At 48.3% G+C, this 21,664-nt stretch overlaps 2 protein-coding genes across 3 annotated transcripts; both read right to left on the bottom strand.

Annotated features, from left to right (window-relative positions):
- Positions 1 to 9,094: 9,094 nt before the first annotated feature.
- On the bottom strand, positions 9,095 to 12,121 carry LOC123129110 (uncharacterized). The gene is made up of 4 exons (XM_044549276.1): positions 11,553 to 12,121; positions 10,213 to 11,145; positions 9,982 to 10,137; positions 9,095 to 9,781 (listed from the first exon to the last, which is right to left on the bottom strand). Exons 1-4 carry the CDS (start codon positions 11,634 to 11,636, stop codon positions 9,365 to 9,367), a joined length of 1,590 nt encoding a protein of 529 aa, XP_044405211.1. The 5' UTR covers positions 11,637 to 12,121; the 3' UTR covers positions 9,095 to 9,364.
- A 5,711-nt stretch (positions 12,122 to 17,832) lies between these two features.
- Positions 17,833 to 20,878, bottom strand: LOC123129109 (uncharacterized). Of its 2 annotated transcripts, none has more exons than XM_044549275.1 (5): positions 20,564 to 20,878; positions 20,292 to 20,464; positions 18,955 to 20,001; positions 18,727 to 18,882; positions 17,833 to 18,516 (listed from the first exon to the last, which is right to left on the bottom strand). In XM_044549275.1, exons 2-5 carry the CDS (start codon positions 20,358 to 20,360, stop codon positions 18,037 to 18,039), a joined length of 1,752 nt encoding a protein of 583 aa, XP_044405210.1. In that variant the 5' UTR covers positions 20,361 to 20,464; positions 20,564 to 20,878; the 3' UTR covers positions 17,833 to 18,036. The 2 variants fall into 2 exon arrangements, with proteins under 2 accessions (XP_044405210.1, XP_044405209.1); XM_044549274.1 differs by having other exon boundaries at positions 20,292 to 20,461.
- Between the last annotated feature and the right edge of the window lie 786 nt (positions 20,879 to 21,664).

Here is a 21,664-nt window from a genome sequence, read left to right as displayed (position 1 = left end):
ATTCGGTATCATTTCATCCGGGATCACATTAGGCGAGGAGAGATCGAGCTCAACTATGTCAACACTCATGACAACCTTGCAGATATTTTCACGAAGCCCTTGGATGAAGCAAGATTTTGCGAGTTAAGGCATGAGCTAAATATCATTGATTCGAGCAATGTTGCTTGAACCCGTGCACACCCTACCATGCTCAATTTGTTGTCTAGTTTAGGTGCAGGCATGGACATAGGGGGAGTGTTGTTCTCTCAATGAACTCTCCCTCCCCCATTATGCATAAATTGATCAAGTCTCTCACTTTTGCCATTGTTGATGGCACGTGTGCTTAACAGACGAGTTTTGGTCATGGGCCCAAGGTTAAAATCTTCGCGGCGCCATACCTCTTGACTCAAACATAGGTGGCCTCGGCCACCGCCCTCTCTTGAAGAGGGGTTTCTTGGCCTCTTGCTAGTGTGTTCTTTTGCTTTTCGTTGCGGGTTTTTCTGCCTTCTTTTTGAGCTAAGCCATGTAGTCTAGTTGCCGTGGCATGCTGGGCGGTACTGCCGCTGGTGGTGAGTGGTACTACCGCTTATAAGCGGTACTGCCGCTGGTGGTGGACGGTACTACCGTGGTAAGCGGTACTACCGCCCCTCTAGTGCGGTACTACCGCTTATCAGCGGTACTACCGCTCCCCAGCGCGGTACTACCGCTGCGGGGCGGAGCCAAGGGGTTTTTATCGGGGCAGGGGGAGGTTTCTTCTCCCCCATACCCATTCGCTCGCTCCCCTCGTGTCTCTCCCTCTCTCCAGCACCGTTCCGCCACGGAAGGGCTCCGGTGGATCTCCTCCTCCGGGGCGTTCCTCTCCATTTCCTTCGGTGGAGTCGATCCCCACCTCGTCCTCTTGCCATGGATGCTGGTATTGCCCCCGTTCCTTCTCTCTTTTGGTCTTGCTTTCAGATCTTGTGCTTTAGGGGCAATGGTGGTAGCATCTCTAGATTTTTGGCTAAATCTAGGCTTGAGTTGGTTGGAGAAGGCAACTAGATCATCTAGATTGATGTTTGGTAGGATTTTTTTGAATTTGGTAGGCCGGTAGTGCCCGATCTGTCCACGGTAGTAGGAAACCACTGTTTCACCGCCTCGTGCTATGAAACTGCTGGTTATCCGCCTCAAGCCGTACTACCGCTCCCTTGGAGCGGTACTACCGCTTGACCTAGAGCGGTACTACCGCTCCCTTTGGGGTGGTACTACCGCTTGGGGCGGTACTACCGCGGGCAGGTCACGGTACTACCGCTGCATGCCAATTTCCACCTTTCTCCTGCCTTACCTTGATCCTTTTTGGTGTGTTTGTTGGCTTATGCTCGTTTCTTCTGGTTGTTTTGCGTTTTCTTGTGTTTGGCTCTAGGTGATGACCTTTTCGAGCAGCAAGGTCGCCGTATCAACTCCGGACATGCCACCTCCAAACGCTATCGGACCTCAGAGCCTGCCGGTGGTTCCTCGAGCACCCAACCGCCCTCAGCAAGTGCTTCTGCCAGTGTTCCTCCACCTCCTCAGCAATCAAAGCGAGCCGCCAACAAGCCAAAAGGGAAGACTGTGACTGAGATGACCAACAAGGAGTTTTGGGAGAAGCGTCGTCGCAACCCCTATGCGGTGGACCAAGAACCCACTTTGGTCAACCGCCCACTCTGGAACCGTTTTCAGTTTGCCATCTACTTTGATGTAATCAAGGCCAAGAAGAATCTGTTTGTTGATGTTCGCTCCATTGACACTGATGCTATGGAGAAGGACCCAGAGTACTTTGGAGAAGCCCTTCAGATGTGCACTCAGCTGAACATTCTCAGGATCATGCAGTTCAACAAGGACTTCGATGCGGATTTGGTGGCTCAATTCTATGCCACTGTCCATCTTGGAACAGATGGCGACAGGACTCTGACTTGGATGACCAATGGCAAGCGGCTTTCTGTCAAGTGGCGGGCGTTCATGGAGTTACTTGATGTGGTGGATAACGGGCTTGAGACTCCTGTCGGTTTCCGTCCTCACCGCAATGTTACGTCCACCCACAAGCAAGCCCTTTGGCCCTACTGCACTGTGAAGGTCCACCCTGTCACTGAGAAGAAGACCTATGAGCTGTGTCCGTATCTGGATATTCTTCATCGCATTTTCCGTGAGACTCTCTTCCCTCGCATTGGGAATCTGGATCAGGTCCACTCCTACCACGTGGACATGCTTCTCTGTCAGCATGAGAAGGAAGCAAACACTGGAGAGAGCCTGGATATCTCTCATGTCATGTTGTCTGAACTTCTATCCGCCGTATCTGAGCGCAAGTGTCCTATCTATGGTCCCTTCATCATGAGGCTCATTGAGAGGGCCTGGGCACAGACTTATCCCAGGGTGCTGCTAGAAACTGGAGATTTGGTTTTTCATGAGATCAAGTGTCTGAGGAAGAAGGACAACTGGACTGCGCCTCACACAGGGGGTCCTTCTGCTACTGCTGCTGCCACAGGGGGCCCATCTGCTGCTGCTGCTGCCATGGAAACCGAGGGTGAGGCTTCTACTGATGCTCACGATGAGGACTTTGGCCACTCCAGTGCAAAACCATCATGGGCCCAGAAGCTCAAGCGCAAGATGAAGAAGCTCTTATGCATGGAGTCCCATGGTCAGTACATGACTCATGTGGCGAAGAAGAATGCCAGGACGCGCCACAAGGAGATCATGCGTCAGTTGGGTGCCACAGTGGTCAGTGGGTCTGAGGGACAGATCACTGAAGAGGAGGACTGGATTCATCAGAACTGCCACTGGACCGACTCCGATGCCGAGCAGTTTTCAACCCACGATGAAGATGCAGAGATGTGATGATCACCTGGAGTCGTAGTGTCCCTCTCTGCCCTTTTTGGTGTCTCGCTGCCAAAGGGGGAGAGAGTGTAGGGATTTGCTTGTTTTTGCTTCTTGTGTCGTGCTTTGTTTTAGTCTTGTGGTGTCTTGTGCGTTTCTCTTGTGCGTTTCCGCTGGTTTGGTTTGTTGTGAGACCTTAGCTCCAGACATATGGTGTAAGACATATGCTACCTTTGTTACCTTATCTATGTTTTATGCACCTCGGTATCTTATAGCTTGCTTAATTATCCTATCATATATGTTGTTCTCATATATCTTGCTTAGGATGTTGGTCTCTAAAATATAGGGGGAGCGGTGATCCTAGTATGTGTGCCGTGCAGTCCAAAGCACTTATCTAGTTGGCACACGTCTAGCGGGAGCTTGTCTATATTTTAGAGGTGTGCATTCGCTCGCATTCTTTGTCATTACTCTTTTTGTGCAAATCCCATATTGTCATCAATCCACCAAAAAGGGGGAGATTGTAAGGGCATATTTATCCCTACGGTGTTTTGGTGATTGATGACAATGCATTTGCGGACTAATCGGGTGCTTTGAGTTCTTTCAGATATTCATTCTTCGGCACGAAACGTTTATTTCCCCTCGGCGCTCTACTCAAGACGGTGTAGCTTCTTTCGTTTCTGTGTTGGTGGACCAAGTCTCGTAGTAGTCACTGTACTATCCAGAGGGGATCCGCTTCGGTATGGTTTGGGTGGAATCAACACGTACACGTCCTGATCTCACCCACCGGTTCTTTCCGCCTCTTGGAGCTTTTCTTTTCTCCCCTCTCTATCCTTTCATGGACCCAGCGGTAGTACCGCGGGCCACAGCGGTAGTACCGCTGAGGCTCACTAAGCGGTAGTACCGCTCCTCGGAGCGGTAGTACCGCTTGTCAGCCTCAGCAGCAGTACCGCTGCGGCTCCGTGCTCCTACCGCCTCGACCCTAGTGCGCTCCTTCTCGTGTCAGGGCTTTACGGCACTAGCTGCAGTTGTAGTGGTAGTACGGCTGAAGCTCATTAAGCGGTAGTACCGCTCCTCAGAGTGGTAGTACCGCTTGATGGCCTCAGCAGCAGTACCGCTGCGGTTCTGTGCTCCTTCCGCCTCGATTCTTTTGTGCATTTTCTCGTGTCGGGTTTTGCGGTACTAGCTGCGGTAGTAGTGGCGGTAGTACCGCGTGTGCACGGTAGTACCGCCCTGCCTCCACGGTAGTACTGCTCTGGGTCGCAGCCCCAACCCCTCCTCTTCTGGCGCGGCAGTACCGCTGAGGGAGAGCGGTAGTACCGCTTATGAGCGGTAGTACCGCTCTGCCTCTGCGGTAGTACCGCTCTCTGCGGGGCTGAGTGGGGGGTTTGTTTCCCCCACTATAAAAGGGCGTCCCCTTCTTCCTTCTCACCTACCTCTTCCCCCAAGCTTCAATTATTGCCCAAGCTCCATTTATTGCTCAAGCTCCATTAAATACTCCAAGCTTCATTTTGCCCGATCTATCTCCCTAGCCAATCAAACTTGTTGATTTGCTCGGGAGTGGTTGAGGAGGCTCCGATCTACACTTCCACCAAGGGATCTTTGATTCCCCCACTCATCCTTAGCGGATCTTGTTACTCTTGGGTGTTTGAGCACCCTAGACGGTTGAGGTCACCTCGGAGCCATATCCGTTGTGGTGAAGCTTCGTGGTCTTGTTGGGAGCCTCCGATTCAGTTGTGGAGTTTGCCCCAACCTTGTTTGTAAAGGTTCGGTCGCCGCCTTCAAGGGCACCAATAGTGGAATCACGGCATCTCGCATTGTGTGAGGACGTGAGGAGAATACGGTGGCCCTAGTGGCTTCTTGGGGAGCATTGTGCCTCCACACCGCTCCAACGGAGACGTACTTCCCCTCAAAAGGAAGGAACTTCGGTAACACATCCTCGTCTTCACTGGATCCACTCTTGGTTATCTCTTACCTTTACTTGTGCAAGCTCCTTAGTGTTTGTTCCCTTGCTTGTTTGTGTGCTTGTTGTTGTTGCATCATATAGGTTGCTCACCTAGTTGCACATCTAGACAACCTACTTTGATGCAAAGTTTAATTTGGTAAAGAAAAGCTAAAAATTGGTAGTTGCCTATTCACCCCCCCCTCTAGTCAACCATATCGATCCTTTCAAAAACCAAAAAGAGCCGGGGGTATTGGTTTCAGAGACATGCATTTGTTTAACCAAGCATTGTTGGCCAAGCAAGGTTGGAGGCTCCTGCAAAATCCAGATAGTCTGTGTGCGAGAGTCCTAAAATCTAAATACTACCCAAATGGGAATCTGTTGGATACAGTGTTTGCACATGATGCTTCGCCGATGTGGAGAGCTATTGAGTTTGGCTTGGAACTATTGAAGAAGGGGATTATTTGGAGGGTGGGAGATGGAAAAAGTATACAAATCCAAAGGGATCAATGGATCTTGAGAAAGGAAGGCCTCATGACAGCCGCTTTTGTGAGGCGTTCCCGGATCAGATGGGTCAACCAACTCATGGAACCAGTAGGAAAGCATGGAATGAAATGCTCATCAGACAAATTTTCCACCCCTTCGATGCTGATGAGATCTGCAAACTCAGCATTCCAACCTCGGAGGTAGGTGACTGTATTGCCTGGCACCATGAGAAAAACGGTGTTTTCTCGGTTAAGAGCGCTTACAAGCTGGCCGCGGCCATACAGGATCAGTCGGCACAGAATCCTTCGAGTTCTACTAGGGGACCGTATGACAGAAGCATTTGGGATCTTATTTGGAAGGCAAAAGTCCCCGGTAAGGTCCGTATCTTTGCATGGAGGATTGCGACTAATACTCTGGCTACCAAGAAAAATAAATGGAAGAGAACCTTGGAAGTGGATGCCACATGCAGCATTTGTGGCAACGGAGAGGAGGACGAACACCATGCAGTCATAACTTGTACCAAGAGCCGGGCCTTGAGGGCAGAAATGAGGAAGTTCTGGGTGTTACCGGCTGAGCAAAAGCTAAGAAATACCGGAACAGACTGGCTACAAGTTGCCCTCGATGAGGAAAACGAGGAGGTGCGTGCCAAGTTACTGTTACTCCTATGGCGCTGCTAGCACCATAGGGAAGATTGCATGCGCCATGATGGAAAAGAATCTATCAAGGATTCTGTGATGTTTTTGCAGAAGTACGAGGAGGACCTGAGGTCAGCTGTTGGGACCAATGACAGTCATGGCGTTTTCAAGGAGGCGGGAGTGGAGGGAGGAGCTCGCCTTGATGGACCAACACTCCAAGGAGACAAGTGGTCTGCGCCAAACCGGGGAACAGCCAAAATCAATTCTGATGCTGCTTTCAATGTTGTCTCTGGAGAGAGCGCAGCCGGCGTGATCGCTAGGGATCACGGAGGACTGGTATTTCTTTCTGTCTGCAAAAAGCTGCCGGTCTGTAGCAGTGTTGAAGAGGCAGAAGCTAGAGCTGCCCTGGTTGGGCTCATGACAATGAGAAAATATTATAATGGGGAGGTGGTGCTCGAGATGGACAATCAAAACGTCATTGCTGAATTAAACTCAATACTTCCGCCCCGGTCGGACCGCTATGGACTCATCATGGACATAAAAAATGTGATGAAGAACTTTGCCGCTTGCAGAGTTCAGTATGTGAATAGGAAGTGTAACGAGCTGGTGCACGTTTCGGCGGCTCTAACCAGGAGTACATGCGACCAACTGGTGATTGCAGATGTTTCGCAGAGTCTTCGATCCCTGATGTTGGCCGAATCAAGTGCTCCTTCTGAGTAGTCTGCACTACTCTGATCTAAAAAAAACTTTAAAACCAAACAACTTGCACCCCCAACTCTTGAAGCTGGACAAGTTTAGTTTCTTGTCTCGGTTGACCCGGTATCGCTGCTGACTCAGCAAGGTTTTGACCGGTCTTTGTCCACATGGCAGTATTTCTCTCTTCTACCTTCTTCCTTCTCACATTGGCTTGAGGCATTTCATCGAACACCTTGCATGCACTGCGTGTGCCGTCCACGGCGAACCCTCGCAAGTCCCTCCAGCCAGCCAGCCACAGTGTGTCTGCTCTACCTCGCCGACCACCGCGAGCTTGCTGCACCTCGTCGGACATCGCAACTCCCGCTTCATGAGGAGGATGAAGGCAGGCAGGCGGCATCATCATGGTGGCCGCGGAGGACGAAGGCAAGCCACGCAGGCGGTGGCGCTGCCTCACGCTCGCCCTCGACCTCCTCTTCTCCATTGCCTGGGAGCACGTGCTCTGGGGCGCGCGGGCGAGGGAGCCCAGTCTACGGCTGGCGCACGAGGAGAAGCTCAAGAGTCAAGAGCGCGTCGGGCATCTCCATCCGGTGCTCAGCACCACGGGCATGCTGGGCGGGGCGGCGGCGCTCCTGAACAGCATCTCCAAGGTGATGGTGATGGGCGTGGTGCGGCTGGTGGTGGACAAGCTAGCACGCCGGCGTGCGTGTGAATGCCATGTCGCCCGGTTGCCACGGCGAGAGCTCGGTCGGCGACGGCGAGGGCCGCAGCAGCGCGACGGAGATGTTGATGCTGACTTGCACTCTTCCGAGTTGCGGCTTCCTTTTGACCTAAGCGAAGCAGCATGCCGGCTCACAGGGGGGGGGGGGGGCGGAGCCAGGGGGACGAGCAGGAGCCTGGCCCTCCCCCCAACGATACAGTTTTAGACAATTTTAGTAGGAGCGACGAATAATTATTAATGAGATTAGACCAATATACATACTCGGCCCTCCTATACTCGAATCCTGACTCCGCCAACCAGCACCCGTCCGTGGTGTGGCGCACGTGCACAAGCCACGGGAGCCAGCCGTTGACGGCACACGCAGTGCATGCTAAGTGTTTGATGAAATGTCTCAGTAATCCAATGTGACAAGGGAAAAGGTAGGAGAGAGAAGTACCGCCATGTAGACAAAGAAGGGTCAAAACCGTGCTGAGTAAGCAGCGATACTGGGTCAACCAAGACGAGGGGCTAAACTTGTTCGATTTCAAGAGTTAGGGGTGCATGTTGTCCGATTTTAAACTTTAAGGACTAGACTTCGCAAAGAGTTGAAGGACGAAAAGTATACTTTCTTCAATAATTAAAACCGACACTCACTACATCGTAGATAGCATACAATTGTCTGTGCATAAGGTTTCTTGCTATAAATTTATCTGTCAATGTGCTCTTTTGGAAGTCGTGTCTGTTAGGAGGCTTCGATTCCTTCAAAAAGTACTCCTTCCATTTCATTTCAAAATAACAACTGTGAACTAAAACCATAACACTTATTTAAAATGCCGGAAATAGAAGAGTTGCCTGGTTAATTTACAAATCCTGGACGAAAATTGTTACCACATGTCCACAAAATCCTAGAGATGTGTGATATTACCATCTACTCCCTCTGTCCCAGAATATAAGAATATTTTTAACACTATACTAGTGTTAAAAACGTTCTTATATTTTAGGACGGAAGGAGTATATTACTCTCACTATGGATAGTCTAAGAAGATAATGTTAAACAGTGTGGGGCCAGGAAAGTGTGGCCTGTTTACGGCCAGTTGAGACGAGTGCGTGCGGGAGAGACGAGCGCCGCACGATCCAGCTGGATCAGACGTCTCGCGGGGCGGTTGATCTCACACAGAAATCAGCCAGTTGAAAAAGATACTTTTCCTTATTCCAACCATGTCTGATCACTTGGCGGTTCTGAATTTTTTTCACTCAGCAAAATTCAAAGCCAGCATCGAAATAGCTTGAGCTGATCTGACCGATGCTTGCAATGCCTCGCCTCTTGTGAACTTCCTCCGTTCCTACCAGGAGGCTACATCCACAAGATCACACCTCCCAGGTATGGTTTATGCTTTCACAGTTAGGCAGTGTTTGGAATCGCTTTGCTCCGCAACTCAGCTCCCGGAGCAGGCGGCGCTGTAGTTGGAAATCACGGAGCTGCACTTTCCTCGCTCCCGAGATTTCTGGAGTGGGTGGGGCCTTGTATATGACGATTTGCAAGTGCACCATAGCATGGAATTGCGCCATACTTAGCCGGATTTTTTAAAATCTCAAATTACGGATCACGCGGGCATAGGAACTTGATGCTCTTGCCTGTATGCATGCGGAGCAAAGGAATCCACTTCAGAGCAAACCTGTTATTTATGTTCTCATGATGAAATAACACAAGGGTATATGCCACGTCTGTTTTGCACAAATTTTAAATCAAACAAGCATCTCAAATGGGGGTAAATTCAGCCAAATGACACCCAAGTTACTGCAACAACATAGTTTACGGTTGACAAAGGGGGCACATGATCATAAACACGCTTCCCTTTCAGATCTGTGCTCAATGAACCATATCTACTGATCAGCCCCATTACATATGACCCTACAAACTTTGGTCTAAAATTTAATTGGATCATAAAATTCTTGAATTCACCAACAATAGTGCCGCAATCACTTTCAACAGGCATTGCAACTTCACAAACAGACCAAATAAGGAAATGCACACCCGGCCACTTTTTCTAGGGTAGTACCGACTCCAACAGACTGCAACAGGCATTGCAACTTCACAAACTGCCTCTAGTATCCTGTAGCTATCCTTGCAAGAATATCACCCCTTATTGCACCAGTCCCCAGGAAGTGGATTGTGGCAAGTGACTCGATGCCCCCCTTCCTGATTTGCTTCTCCACCCAACGCCTGTGCCTACTTTCCTCCGGGAACCTTATCGGCTTTAAAGGCGTCACGCCTCGGCATCCGTCACATGTCAGTCTATCAAACAAGTAGACATCCTCTAGATTCACCGCTGCTTCCATGACACGCCTGACATGACTCATCATGTAGTCTTCAGACTGAAAGCAGAAGATGGTGAGCTTGGCCAGACGGTGGTGCTTGAAATTTGATGTAGGTGACTCCCACTCGACGCCCTTGTTATCGCTATAAAATTCCTCCCTCCTTAACTCCTCATCCATTAGCATTTCACATGGATGATCAATTACCTACATGCCACACATAGGACACAGGCAAATGGAACAGGTTAATTTTGCACAGTGAAAGCACGGGTGCGTTCAATCATGCAACGGAGATAATAGAGCAACCCCTCAAACAAAAGCCCGTACATAAGAACACAATCAGGCAGTAGAGCAGCCCCTCAAGAAAAGAAAAGAAAGAATAGAACATGCTTTGGTTAAGAACAAACCGTCATGTAGAGCTCCTCCAGGGACGGCGCCGCTTCCAAGAAGAACATTGTCCAGGTGAGATCATACCCTTCAGGAATATTAACTAGATTGAGAATCCTTAGTTGCTGGAACACATGTGCCTGCCTTCTGGTCAAACACTCTGGTTGAACCCAAATCTGCAACAATAAGCAACACGATAGGATGAGTACAGAACAAGTGCAAGCCAGGACAAAGCAATCAATCCAACTTACCTTTTCGCATTTAAACCCCAACGTCATGTCTCGAACAGAGGTCTCATGAAGCAGTGTACTCAGCTTGACCATTTTGTGCATAGTGCGAGCAATATTTGAAAGTCTCAGCACCCCAAGCAATGGGACATAGCCCAGTGACAGTGGTAGTTCTTGTGAAGATCTCCAAAACAAAAACGCCAGGCAGGTGAGTTTGGGAACCCAGGTGAGTTCGACCATGTCAAACCGGCAATCGAAAATACTGAGCTCACTGAGCTGTGCGTGTTCAACTTGGAGCGTTATCCAATCCGATGTGTCGCAATTGTGAAAACCTAAATAATTTAATTGCTTGCAAGTGACAAGGATGCTGGAGACAAAGTCCGATTCAGGGAACCTCAAATTCGCCAGCTCGAGGCGTGTGAGACCAGCAAATGCATTGTGGCACTCATTAAAAAATGACACAAACCGTGTCCCATAGTTCAGCACATCATCAGGAATGAGCGTGTGTTCCTTCTCTGTCAAAACTGTGAATTCGGCTTTAACAACCTTGTGTGTCGCCATGGCATTGCCAACAGTATGCCCAATGGATATGGGGGCATCACCTCTCAAGTAGAACGCCATGCTCAAGAGGCGGATGGTGCATCCACCAGGATCCCTGTGTTCCAGCATGCTCTTTGTCGCTTTGACCACGGCTGCATTGGCTGCATTGATTGCATTGATCCGACGCAATGTATTGATCTTAGCCAATTTTTCATCCAATTCATCATCAGATACGCTAGCTTGTGAGTGCATGAAATCGCGAGCACTTATTTTAAGCCATGAGAGCTTGGCAGGAAGCTGACTCCACTGTCTGGAGAGGACACTGGTTCTTGTAACGTCACGGCAATTGAGACGGTCAAGAATGTTGACCAGTATGTCGTTGGGCAACTTGCTGAGCCTATCATCTAAATTATATTTCTGCATTTGGCATTGGAACAAATCAGAGCTGTTATCACATTACAGAAAAATAATCAATATTGATAGTCTCAGGGATGCAATTTGTCAACTGTCGCAAGGACGCAGCTTTGATTTGGTTAAGATAACACAAGGATGCAACTTGAATGCTGTCTGAAAGACTGAAATTTGACGCCTGGTTGCTAAGGACACCCCCATGTCTCCCTCTAAGGGCGTAAATTTGATTATACACATTTTATAGCTTCCAACAGAAAGGAGGAATTTTGACACGTTCCCACTAAGAAGGTTAAGTTTTGTACACGAGTTCTGATTATGGTTCCTATTTTTTACTATTCCTTGTTGTGAGAAGTATATATTTTTGCGGGTAACGTTATATACAGTACGAAAAGGGATTTGGAGGACCAACTCACCAGCTCGTCGAGGAAGGATTCCGCCTTGACCGATGGCTTGGCCATCAATTTGGCAGCCCGTCGCCGGCGACTAGTCCTCGCCATCGCCCGAGTTGCCGCCGGTCAGTCTAAAAACTGATCGTCTAGAGTTGTTGCTGCGCGTCTTCTCCAAAGACTGGCGGGTGCCGCGGTGCCGCCCGGCCAGAGATTATATAGAGCTGCTGGATTCGAAAGAGGGCCTGTTTCTGATTGTAATCCGGAAAGGACTGCTTTGATTCCGGATTAGCCACTAAAAAAGGGAGCCGCTTTGATTTCCGACTGCGGCTCAGAGAGGAGCCGCTTGATTGCTTGGATTGCCGGTCGCAGCTCGGAAAGGAGCTGCTGCTGCTGCTTCGATTGGGGGCTGCCGCTCCCAAAGGGGGAGCTGCTTATTTGGGCGCCTCTTCTCAAGCACCGGTGGATCTTCATTCGAGGCATCCGACGGCGACGGCGACGGCGAGAGAGTGGAGATCGGCGCAGGGCGGGCGGCGGCGCATAACTGACACCCGATCCCCTTTCCTCTCTTGGTGGAAGGAACCCTAGGGGGCGGCGTGGTAGGGAAGATCGCCATTTTATCCTGCGGCCTGCGGTGGAGGAATGATGGGCTAAGGCCCAGTGTTCCTGACGTGAGGCCGAGCTGGGCCGATCGGTGGGTGGCGTCGACCTTGAAAATGACAGAAAATTGCAAGATCTGGCGCTGATGGATCTCTCTCGCTAAAGCGATCTTGCGAATGGAACACGCAGAAAAACTAAAAATGAATTCACTCAAAGAAAAAACACTAAAAATGGAGTACCAAGGTTGAACCCTGGTCGTATGGGTAGGAGCGACCTGTTGTCTGAACAAAGGGGTGGAAATCCTAGGAGTTTCATGCAAATGGAAGATTTTCGTGATTGCTTGGCCGACTGCGGCCTTGCTGACCTAGGTTTCTCCGGGTATCCTTACACATGGGATAACAGAAGACAGGGGCTCGACAATATACAAGTCCGGCTGGATCGATGCACATGAAATGATGATTTTCTTGCCATGTTTCCGGAAACGCATGTCCGGCATATTGTTACGGAGGAATCTGATCATGTTGCATTGCTTGCGCATGTTCTGGAGACAGCTCCAGATCGGAAACGTAGTGGTACGAGGCAATTCAGGTATGAAGAAGCGTGGACACGTCATGAGAGGTATGAGCAGATGATTGCTGAAAAATGGGCGGAAGCGGATACAGGAGGCACTGGCCTTTCTGAGACGTGTCGTAAACTAAGAAAGTTGACCACGAGCATGCAAGAGTGGGGAAGAGTTGTCTTTGGATCCATCCGAAACCAGATAAAGCAACTGAAAGTGCGGCTAAATGATGCTAAATTCAGATCACTACGGACCGGATACTCCACGGAAATTAGAGATATTGAAGAACAACTCCGAGGGGTTTATGCTAGGGAGGAGGTGATGCAGCGGCAAAGATCACGTGTGGATTGGCTAGCGACAGGAGATATGAACACAAAGTACTTTCAGGCAAGGGCTTCTCACAGGAAAAGGAAGAACACAGTCCGAGCGCTAGTCCGGGAGGATGGATTGAGGTGCACGGTTGATGAAGAGATGCGAGAGATGGCAGCGATGTTCTATGAGATGTTATTCACATCTGAAGGATCGGTAGGTGCTCGGGCTTTGTTGGAAAATATCCCATCGATGGTCTCTGAGAGCATGAACCAAAAACTTGTGGCACCAATCACGGACGAGGAGATTGAGACTGCGCTGTTCCAGATGGGTCCAACTAAAGCTCCGGGTCCGGATGGGCTACCTGCTTTATTCTACCAACGACACTGGTCGTTGGTGAAGGATGAGGCGTGCAGAGTTGTCCGTGATTTTCTTGCCGGAGTGGCAGCACCGGATGCTTTTAATGCGACTGTTATTGTAATGATACCGAAAGTAAACTCACCGGAGTTACTATCTCAATTCCGCCCCATTAGCCTCTGCAATGTTTTATACAAGATAGCATCTAAGGTGTTAGCAAACAGGCTAAAGGCCTTTCTCCCTATTCTGATCTCTGAGGAACAAAGTGCGTTTGTACCGGGCAGGTTAATCACTGATAATGTTTTTGTGGCCTATGAGTGTGTGCATGCTATCAGAAAGAGGAGGAGGAAGAAACCTTTATGTGCAGTAAAATTGGATATGATGAAGGCATACGGCAGGGTTGAGTGGATTTTCCTTCAACAAATGCTAGCACGTTTTGATTTTGACAATGCTTGGATTTCCATGATAATGAGGTGTGTGACGTCTGCCAATTTTGTGGTGAAGTTGAATGGGGGCTTATCCAGGATGTTCACTCCATCACGTGGATTGCGGCAGGGGGGTTCGTTGTCCCCGTATCTGTTCTTATTTTGTGTCGAAGGTTTTTCTGCGCTACTAAAGAAAGCCCAAGAAGATCATCAAATTAAAGGAGTGTCATTTGGGTGCACTGGCCCCCAGATAACAGATCTCCTATTTGCTGACGATATTATTGTCTTCCTTCAGGGCCCTGTCGATAATTTTCAAGCGCTGAAGGAGATCTTGGGTGTCTACGAGGAGGCTTCAGGTCAGAAAGTGAATCTACAAAAATCTTCGGTTTTCTTTGGCAATGGATGTCAGCAGGAGCTCAAGGACTCCCTAAAGGAGACCATTGGGATCGGGTCTGAGGCATTGAGTGAGCGATATTTGGGTCTCCCAACGGTCGTTGGGAGGGTAAAGGATGGATCATTTCAATATGTTGTGGAGAGCTCAAAGAAAAAAGTTACAGGTTGGAAGGGGCAGGGATTGTCTAAGAAAGCACGAGAAGTACTTGTCAAATCGGGGCTTCAATCTACTCCAGCGTTTACCATGAGTTGTTTTCTCCTCTCAAAGAAGATGTGCCGGAACCTAACTTCTATCTCTTCAAAATTCTGGTGGGGGGCAGTTAATGGTGAGCGCAAAGTACATTGGATCTCTTGGGACAAAATGTGTGCAGCAAAGAAAGAGGGTGGCATGGGGTTTAGAGATGCCGAGGCCTTTAACCAAGCTCTACTTGCGAAGCAAGCTTGGCGGATCCTTAGAGCTCCCTCATCGCTTTGTGCAAGGGTCTTGAAGGCAAGATATTTCAGCGAGGGAGGGATTATGAGTGTAACTTGTCCTGATGGCGGCTCCTACACTTTTAGGAGCATTCTTCATGGTTGGGATTTGCTTCGAGCGGGCCTGGTTTGGCGGGTGGGAGACGGCTCCAGGATAAATATCCACCATGACCAGTGGATACCGCGGAATGGCAGCTTAACACCATTGGGTGCTGAGTATGTTGCGGGAGTTTCCAAGGTTTGTCACCTGTTTGATCAGTCGGGCTTGAGATGGAATGAACAGCTGCTGGACTCCATGTTCTCACCTCAAGATGCAGCGGATATAAAGCAGATCAATATTGGCGGAGAGAATGTGGAGGATTATCTAGCGTGGAACTTTACCAAGGATGGACATTTTACAGTACGTTCGACGTATCACCTGCGAATCTCTCAGAATCGAGCTAGATCAGGCGGACAGGGATCCTCCTCAACAGTAAATCAACACAAGAGCTGGATGGCTGTGTGGGACACGTCGGCTCCGAGAAAGGCAAAGATTCACATGTGGCGTTTGCTCCGCAATGGTTTGGCTGTTGGGCATGAACTACAGCAACGTAAAATCAAAGCGGGAGTTTTTTGCACGGCATGTGGAAGGGATGAGACAATTTATCATAGATTCTGGGGATGTCCTCACTCGGCTGTTTTTTTTGGAAAAAACTGCAATCGGAAAAGGGAATTGCGGTGGCGATCCCACCGTGTCAGCTTGATTCCCAGAGGGCAGTTGCAAGATGGCTTCTTGAGTGGTTCGAGCATGCAGGAGAGGAGGAGCGAGCTGTTATGATACAGGCGGTATACGTGCTTTGGCTAGCTCGTAATGAGGCCCGGGATGGCAAACGGATTGAGGAACCACATGAAATAATGAAGCGGGTGATGATGCTAGTTGAAGAATGGCAACAAGTTCATGAGAAACAAACTACTGAGCGCCACCCTATAGTGCGTGCGAGGTGGGAAGCGCCGGATGAGGGATGGGTAAAGGTAAATGCTGATGGGGAGTTTTCCAAAAGTCGAGGTCAGGGTGGAGCGGGGGTGGTCTTGAGAAACCATGAGGAAGGTTTTATGGGTGCGGCTTGCCTCTTCATCGACCATGCGACGTGCGCGGAGTAGGCGGAGGTGATGGCTTGCCGGCGAGCGATCCAGCTAGCAACCGAAGCAAATGTGCAACGGCTACATGTGGAGCTGGACAACCTTGGGGTGGTGGCAGCGATCAACAAGAATGACCAAGATCTCTCGCCCTTGGATCCGAGCACCCAGGAAATTAAGCGCATGCTAACCCAGTTTATGCAGGTCAGAGTATCTTGGGCACGGAGAGAAGTGAATGCTGCTGATAAGCTTGCTAAAATTGGTTTGGGAGATGAGTATTGTAATGTGTGGTGGAATGTACCACCGGAGTCTATCCTCCAGATTATCTCAGATGAGATTCCTGGCTACGTTTAAATAAAGATACGTTTGATCCTAAAAAAAAGGAGCGACCTGTTGTAGTAACAGATCGAGAAAAGAAGAACCAACTGTCAATATTTATCGGGTGGTATGTTTCAACAACTTCTTTCTCCCCAGACCAAAGTTACCATGATGTTTCTACGTAACCTACCATGTCTGTGATGCATAAATTACCATCCGTTCGAGACGACCTGCCACCTCCCCTTTGCCAAAATCTCCTACCTCTCGGACTGATTATCCTGTAGAAGCCTCATTAATCACATCACCAACAACGCCGTCACCATCCTCCGATCATTGGTAGAGATGCCATGATGAAGCAGAACAAATACGATGTGCTAGAGAAAACTCACGAAAATACATAACAAAAAAAGTTATCACGCTACTATTTACACATGAGTATTGGGGTGTTTTTCAACAATTTATTTCCTCGGGTTAAAAAAGTTATCATGCCTAGGCTAAATAAGTTGGCATGCATATATTATGATGGTATTTACACATGAGTTGTCAGAGGATGTTTTGCAACAACTTTTCTCTCTTAGATCAAACAGTTACCATGGTTGTTGTGCGTATATTACCATGCAATTTACACATGAGTTACCAAGGGTTCGAGCAAGACGTTCAACGGTGTTTCAAAAAAAATCGGTATGCTTGCCAAATAAATTTTAAAAACCAAAGGGGTGAATGGATGACCTAGGTTGCTGGTTCGCCGACCACTAGGTTCAATGGGTAAAAAATCGAACTAAGTGTGAAAAAAATCAGAAACTGAACTAAGTTGTTTGTATGCAAATATAGTAGTGTAGACAGGTTAAATAATACTCCCTCCGATTCTTTTTTCTCTGCGTATAAGTTGAGACCCAGATACCAAGAAGAGCTTGGTTCGCTTTGCATGCGAGGAGGCGCGTTCTTTTAATCACTGCATGTAACCGATTGGCTGGTGGTTCGGTTTCCACTTTTCTCTCCCCACGGGCCCCAGTGCATGGTCGGCTGGATTGGTTGGCTTCTGCATGCATGCATAGGCCTAGTTACTGCTGTAGAGGTCATAATTACCATTGCAGAAGCGGGGTAGGGATGGAAATCGTAGCAGAAAGAGGCAAGTGCGCAGAGAAAAAGGGAACGGAGGGAGTATATTTGCTTTCAATCTTGCAAGAAAAAGAACATAGCTGAGCAAAAAGTCACTTTGAAACCCAGGTGCATTGGAGCCCTATTTTTCGAACTGTGCCAAAATGCTTTTTTGAAGTTTTAAAAAATTCTGAAAACAAATCAACATGTTTATATGAATGTATATTACACATGTGCAAATTTTGATGCTGAAATAAGTAGCCATGTGAGTTACACAAAAATGACAAAACCGTGGTTTTGGAAAGATGAACAGTGCATGCATTATTCACTATTTGGAAATCACCATTTTGTCATTTTTATATAGGTCGCCTATTTACTTATTTCATCACCAAACTTTACACACGTGTAATATACATCCATATGATCACGTAGAATTTTTTTCAGAATTTTTTGAAACATTTAATGTGATTTTTAAAGTATTTAAAATAAGGTCCTCCAATACACCCGGGTTCCAAAAATCCACTCTCCATAGCTGAGCTGAGTTTGCTGAGGTTCAAGTTTCGAATCCTCACATTAATTTTTGCACAAAATAAAAACAAAACATGCGACGAAGGATTACTAGCGAGGAGCCATGGATACCGGGAGGATCCAGGATCTTTGGTTGATTTCCGATCATTCGGAAGTTACATTTATCAAATATATAAACCATATCAACTTTATGCTAACAGCCACCTCAGATCAATACAACTCAATGCACTTTGTATGGAATTTAAGTGGATCATGAAAATTCTTGAATTCACAGACAATAATGCTACAAAACTACATTCAACTAAATTTAGCTACAAAACTACAAAACTACCTCCAGCTAATCTTCAACGGCACCCAAAGAATCTACAGCTATCCTTGGACGATGTTCTGCCTTTATTTCATTAGATGACAGGAAGTGGATTTTGGCAAGTGACCCAATGCCCCGGGGCATTCGCTTCTGCACTGCACGCTGGTCCTCGTTTGTATATGGGAACTTTATAGGCTGATTCACGCCTGGGCACATGCCACGTACCAGTGAATCATACCTGCGCGCATTCTTTACTTTCTCTTGGCACTTGGCACATACCAGTCTATCATACAGGTAGACATCCTGTAGATTCACCGCTGCTTTCAGGACACACCTGACATGACTCACCATGTAGTCTTTAGCTTCAAAGCCGACGAGGATGAACTTGGCCAGACAGTGGTGCTTGAAATTCGATGTAGGCGATTCCCATTCAACGCCCTTGTTCTCACTATACAACTGCTCCCTCCTAATCTCCCGATTCATTTCCATTTCACACGGATGGTCCCATACCTACATGCATGCCACCAATAGGACAAAGGTAAATGAAGCAGGTTAATTTTGCACTCCAAGTGAAAGGACAGGTGCATGCAATCATGCAACAAAGATAACAGACCAATCCTTCAAACAAAAGACTGGAGGTGCAGACATGCAGTTGCGTAGTAGAGCAACTCCTCAAAAAAAGAAAGAATAGAACAATCTTTATTAGCTATAAGAACATACCGTCATGTAGAGCTCCTCCAGGGACGGCGCCGCTTCCAAGAAGAACATTGTCCAGATGAGATCATACCCTTCAGGAATTTTAACTAGATTGAGAATCCTTAGTTGCTGGAACACATATGCCTGCCTTCTGGTCAAACACTCTGGTTGAACCCAAATCTGCAATAAGCACATGATAGGATGAGTAGAGAACAAGTGAAACCAGGACAAAGCAATCAACCCACAGCTTACCTTTTCGCATTGAAACCCCAACGTCAGGTCTCGAACAGAGGTTTCATGAAGAAAAGTACTTAACTTGAGCATTTTGTCCAAACTACGAGCAGCATTTGAAAGTCTCAGAACCTCGAGCAATGGGACATAGCCCAGTGCCAGTGGAGGTTCTCTGGAAGTTAACCAAGAAAAAAACACCAGGCAGGTGAGTTTCGGAACCCAGGTGAGTTTGACCATGTCAAAACGGCAATCAACAATACTGAGCTCAATGAGCTGTGCGTGTTCAACTTGGAGTGTTATCCAATCCTCTGTGTCACAATTGAAAAAACCTAAATAATTTAATTGCTTGCAAGAGACAAGTATGTTAGAGACAAAGTTGGATTCACGGAATCTCAAATTCTCCAGGTATAGGCACGTGAGACCAGCAAATGCATTGTGGCATTCATTAAAAAATGACACAAACCGTGTCCCATAGTTCACCACATCATCAATACTGCACTTGCGTCCCTTCTTCTCTGTCAAAACTGTGAATTCGGCTTTCTCAACCTTGAGTGTCGCCATGGCATTGCCAACAGTATGCCCAACAGATATGGGGACACTGCCTCTCAAGTAAAACGTCATGCTGAGGCGAATGGGCCATCCACCCGGATCCCTGCGTGCCAGTATGCTCTTTATCACTTTGGCTACAGCTGTATTGGCCATAGCTTTGGCTACAGCTGCTGCATTGGCCAAGGCTTTGGCTACAGCTGCTGCATCAGCCAAGGCTTTGGCAACAGCTGCACTGGTCCTCCGAACAAATTCAGCATCGGACACTGCTACATTGGCCGGATCTTTGGCCACAGCTGCAGTGGTCCTCCGAACAATTTCAGCTTTGGAAATGCTGGTTTTAGTTTCTGACGGCAGGAGGTCCCGAGCACTGATTGTAAGCCGTGGGACCATGGCAGGAAGCTGACTCCACCGTCTCGAGAGGACACTGGTTCTCGTAGCGGCGCGAACATCGAGCCGGTCGAGAATGTTGACCAGGATGTCATTGGGCAAGCTGCTGATCCTATCATCTGGATTGCCTTTCTGCATTTGGCACTCAAAACAGATTAGAGTTGATATCACCATAATACAGTCAGTTATGCAATATTGCAAGTCTGAAAAAATGCAAGTTTGATTGTCTCAGAGATACAATTTGTCTACTGTCGCAAAGATGCAGATTTGATCTACCTAAGATAACACAAATTCAATTTAATTTGTACCAAAAAAAGTTAGATGTGATACGATTTTTGATACTGTCTGAAAGACTGAAATTTGACCCCTGGTTGCTGAGGAAAATTAAGTCATTCAGAGGAAGTGGAGGACAAGGAACTCACCACCATGGTCGAACCGGATGGCTTGGCCATCAATTTGGCAGCCCGTCGCCGGCTACTAGTCCTCGCCATCGCCCAAGTTGCCGCCGGTCAGTCTAAAAACTGATGTCTAAGGAGTTGCTGCTGCGTCTTCTCCGAATATTGGAGGGTGCCGCCAGGCCAGATATATATAACTGCTGGGTTCCCGACACCAATGGAAACTCTCGTTTAAATATTGAAAATTCTATCTATACAACGGAAAATATCCGAAAGGGGAGACGAATTCGAAAGAGGACCTGATTCTGATTGTAGCCCGGGAAGGACTGCTTTGATTCCGGACTGCCGCTTCGATTGCGAACCGCAGCTCGAAAAGGAGTTGCTGCTGCTGCTGCTTCGATTGGGGGCTGCAGCTCCCACTTTGGGAGCTGCTTATTTGGTCGACTCTGCTCAAGCACCGGTGGATCCTCATTCGAGGCATCCGACGGCGACGGTGACGGCGAGAGAGTGGAGATCGGCGCACGGCAGGCGGCGGCGCATTACTGACACCCGATCCCCTTTCCTCTCTTGGTGGAAGGAAGGAACCCTAGGGCCTGGTACGAGAGGGGGCGGCGTGATCGGGAAGATCACCGCTTTATTGTGCGGCCTGCTGTGGAGGAATGATGGACTAAGGCCCAATGTTCCTGACGTGAGGCCTCGCTGGGCCGATCGGTGGGTGGCGTCTTCAGCCCAGGACCTTGAGCTAATCACAGAAAGTTGCAAGCAAAAACGGATTTTGGTGGGCTCGCCAAGTGTTTATACAGTGCTGCTGGAACACACAGGAAAAACTAAAAATGGAGTACCAAGGTTGAACCCTGGTCACATGGGTAGGAGCGACCTGTTGTAGTAACAGATAGAGAAAAGAAGAACTAGTAACTGTCAATATTTACGTATAAAACATTTTAAAAAATGTTAACCAAGCAATTACAAAAAAAAATCTTAAATGCATGCAGAGACGGGCGAGGGCGAGTGGAGTGGCACGGGGGAAGTGGGAGAGGGGATCGAGGGGGCGCAAGCGGCGTCCTTATCCCCTCCGGGGGCCTGTAGCGGCGCGGGGCGGCGAGCTGGTCCGTCGGCGACAGCAGGCGCGGTCAGACGAACAGTGGGGGCGAGGGAAGAAGACGACAACGACGTGAAGGTGGCAGCTGGGCCACCTGGGCCCGCCGGGTGGGCTATGGTCTGGGAAAAAAGCAGGGGGGGGGGCTTTTCCATTGTTTTAATGTTCTGTTTTTCTATTTGCAATTTTCTTTTCTTTTTACAGTTTCTATTTCTATTTTCTTATTAGCTTCTTTTTATTTTTAGTATTATAAAATACAACACTAGCCCCTAAATCAACATTAGTAATTATGCCACTGCCACAA

Source organism: Triticum aestivum, chromosome 6A (assembly GCF_018294505.1).
Source record: "Triticum aestivum cultivar Chinese Spring chromosome 6A, IWGSC CS RefSeq v2.1, whole genome shotgun sequence".
Classification (NCBI taxonomy): domain Eukaryota; kingdom Viridiplantae; phylum Streptophyta; class Magnoliopsida; order Poales; family Poaceae; genus Triticum; species Triticum aestivum.
Note: the sequence above shows the minus strand (reverse complement) of the source record. Positions and strands in the feature narration are given on the sequence as shown.

Excerpts from the sequence above, each read along its gene's own strand:
- LOC123129109 (XM_044549275.1), bottom strand. The coding sequence starts at position 20,360 with ATGGCGAGGACTAGTAGCCGGCGACGGGCTGCCAAATTGATGGCCAAG. Across the intron at positions 20,002-20,291 it reads CATCCGGTTCGACCATGGTG|AAAGGCAATCCAGATGATAG; the intron begins GTGAGTTCCTTG and ends TGCCAAATGCAG. Across the intron at positions 18,883-18,954 it reads TGGGGTTTCAATGCGAAAAG|ATTTGGGTTCAACCAGAGTG; the intron begins GTAAGCTGTGGG and ends TGCTTATTGCAG.
- LOC123129110 (XM_044549276.1), bottom strand. The coding sequence starts at position 11,636 with ATGGCGAGGACTAGTCGCCGGCGACGGGCTGCCAAATTGATGGCCAAG. Across the intron at positions 11,146-11,552 it reads AATCCTTCCTCGACGAGCTG|AAATATAATTTAGATGATAG; the intron begins GTGAGTTGGTCC and ends TGCCAAATGCAG. Across the intron at positions 10,138-10,212 it reads TGGGGTTTAAATGCGAAAAG|ATTTGGGTTCAACCAGAGTG; the intron begins GTAAGTTGGATT and ends TTATTGTTGCAG.